We start from the raw sequence: 1,388 nt of genomic DNA, 5'->3' as shown, positions 1-1,388 counted from the left end.
CTCGCACCCGGCGCACTAATCCTCGAACCCGGCGCCGGAACCCAGAATCCTTTGAATCCTCGAACCCGGTGCCGGAACCCAGAATCCTTCAAATCCTCGCACCCAGAGCCCAAATCCTCGCACGTGGCGCACTAATCCTCGCACCCGGCGCACTAAACTCCAAATCCTCGCACGTGGCGCACTAATCCTCGCACCCGGCGCACTAAACTCCAAATCCTCGCACGTGGCGCACTAATCCTCGCACCCGGCGCACTAAACTCCAAATCCTCGCACGTGGCGCACTAATCCTCGCACCCGGCGCACTCAACTCCAAATCCTCGAACCCGGCGCACTACTCCTCGCACCCGCGCCCCTCGCACCATGAACCAGGCCGAGCTCCCCTCCCCGCCCCCTCCCTTGTCCCCGCCCCCCGCGCCGGGCGAGCGCCTCTTCCGTGACGCCGTGCGCGCCGGCAACACGGCGGCCGTGCACGCACTATTGCGCACCATGAACTCGTGCGAATTCAACGTGAACGCCTTCGGTCCGGAGGGCCAGACGGCTTTGCACCAATCGGTGAGCGACGGGAATCTGGAACTGGTGAAATTATTGGTGCGCTTTGGCGCCGACGTGCGATTGGCCAACCGGGACGGCTGGAGCGCATTGCACATGGCGGCCTTTTCGGGGCACCAGGATATCGTGCTCTATTTGGTGGCCAAGGCCCGGGGCGGCGGGGGGGGCGGAGGAGGGCCGTCGTAAGACTCGAACCCGGGGCCGGAAGAGGACTTGGTGCGCATGTTGGGAGCGCATGGCTTGAACCCAGGGCCGACTTCATGGGAGGCTGCAATGCGTGTGGGAAATGTGCAACTTGAACCCAGGACTGAGTGCGCCTGTTCCGGAGCGCACGACTTGAACCCTCAACCCAGCGGGGAGGACTTAATGGGCAGGTTGGGAGTGCGCGGCTTGGACCCGCGACCGGGGACTTGTGCGCCACTTGGAAGCGCATGGCTTGAACCATGTTGGGAGCGCGTGACTTGAACCCGCAACCGAGGACTTGTGTGCGAGGCTTGAACCCGCAACCGAGGACTTGTGTGCGATTTGAACCCGCAACCGAGGACTTAATGCGCCCGTTAGAAGTGTGCGATTTGAACCCACGACTGAGGACTTATGCGCGTGGCTTGAACCCGCAACTTGGAAGCGCATGACTTGAACCCGCGACCGAGGACTTATGCGCCACTTGGAAGCGCGTGACTTGAACCCGCAACCGAGGACTTATGCGCCCATTAGAAGTGTGCGATTTGAACCCACAACCGAGGATTTATGCGCGTGGTTTGAACCCGCAACTGAGGACTTGTGCGCCACTTGGAAGCACGTGGCTTGAACCCGCAACCGAGGACTTGTGCGCCACTTGG

General features: G+C 62.0%; 1 protein-coding gene across 1 annotated transcript; it reads left to right on the top strand.

Moving 5' to 3' along the window:
* Positions 1-341: 341 nt before the first annotated feature.
* On the top strand, positions 342-735 carry NRARP (NOTCH regulated ankyrin repeat protein; the record flags this gene model as incomplete). The annotated part of the gene is made up of 1 exon (XM_081898007.1): positions 342-735. Exon 1 carries the CDS (start codon positions 361-363, stop codon positions 733-735), a length of 375 nt encoding a protein of 124 aa, XP_081754133.1. The 5' UTR covers positions 342-360.
* Between the last annotated feature and the right edge of the window lie 653 nt (positions 736-1,388).

This window comes from Podarcis melisellensis (assembly GCF_964234715.1).
Source record: "Podarcis melisellensis genome assembly, chromosome: Z".
Lineage (NCBI taxonomy): Eukaryota > Metazoa > Chordata > Lepidosauria > Squamata > Lacertidae > Podarcis > Podarcis melisellensis.
This window is presented reverse-complemented; position numbering and strand designations above follow the sequence as displayed.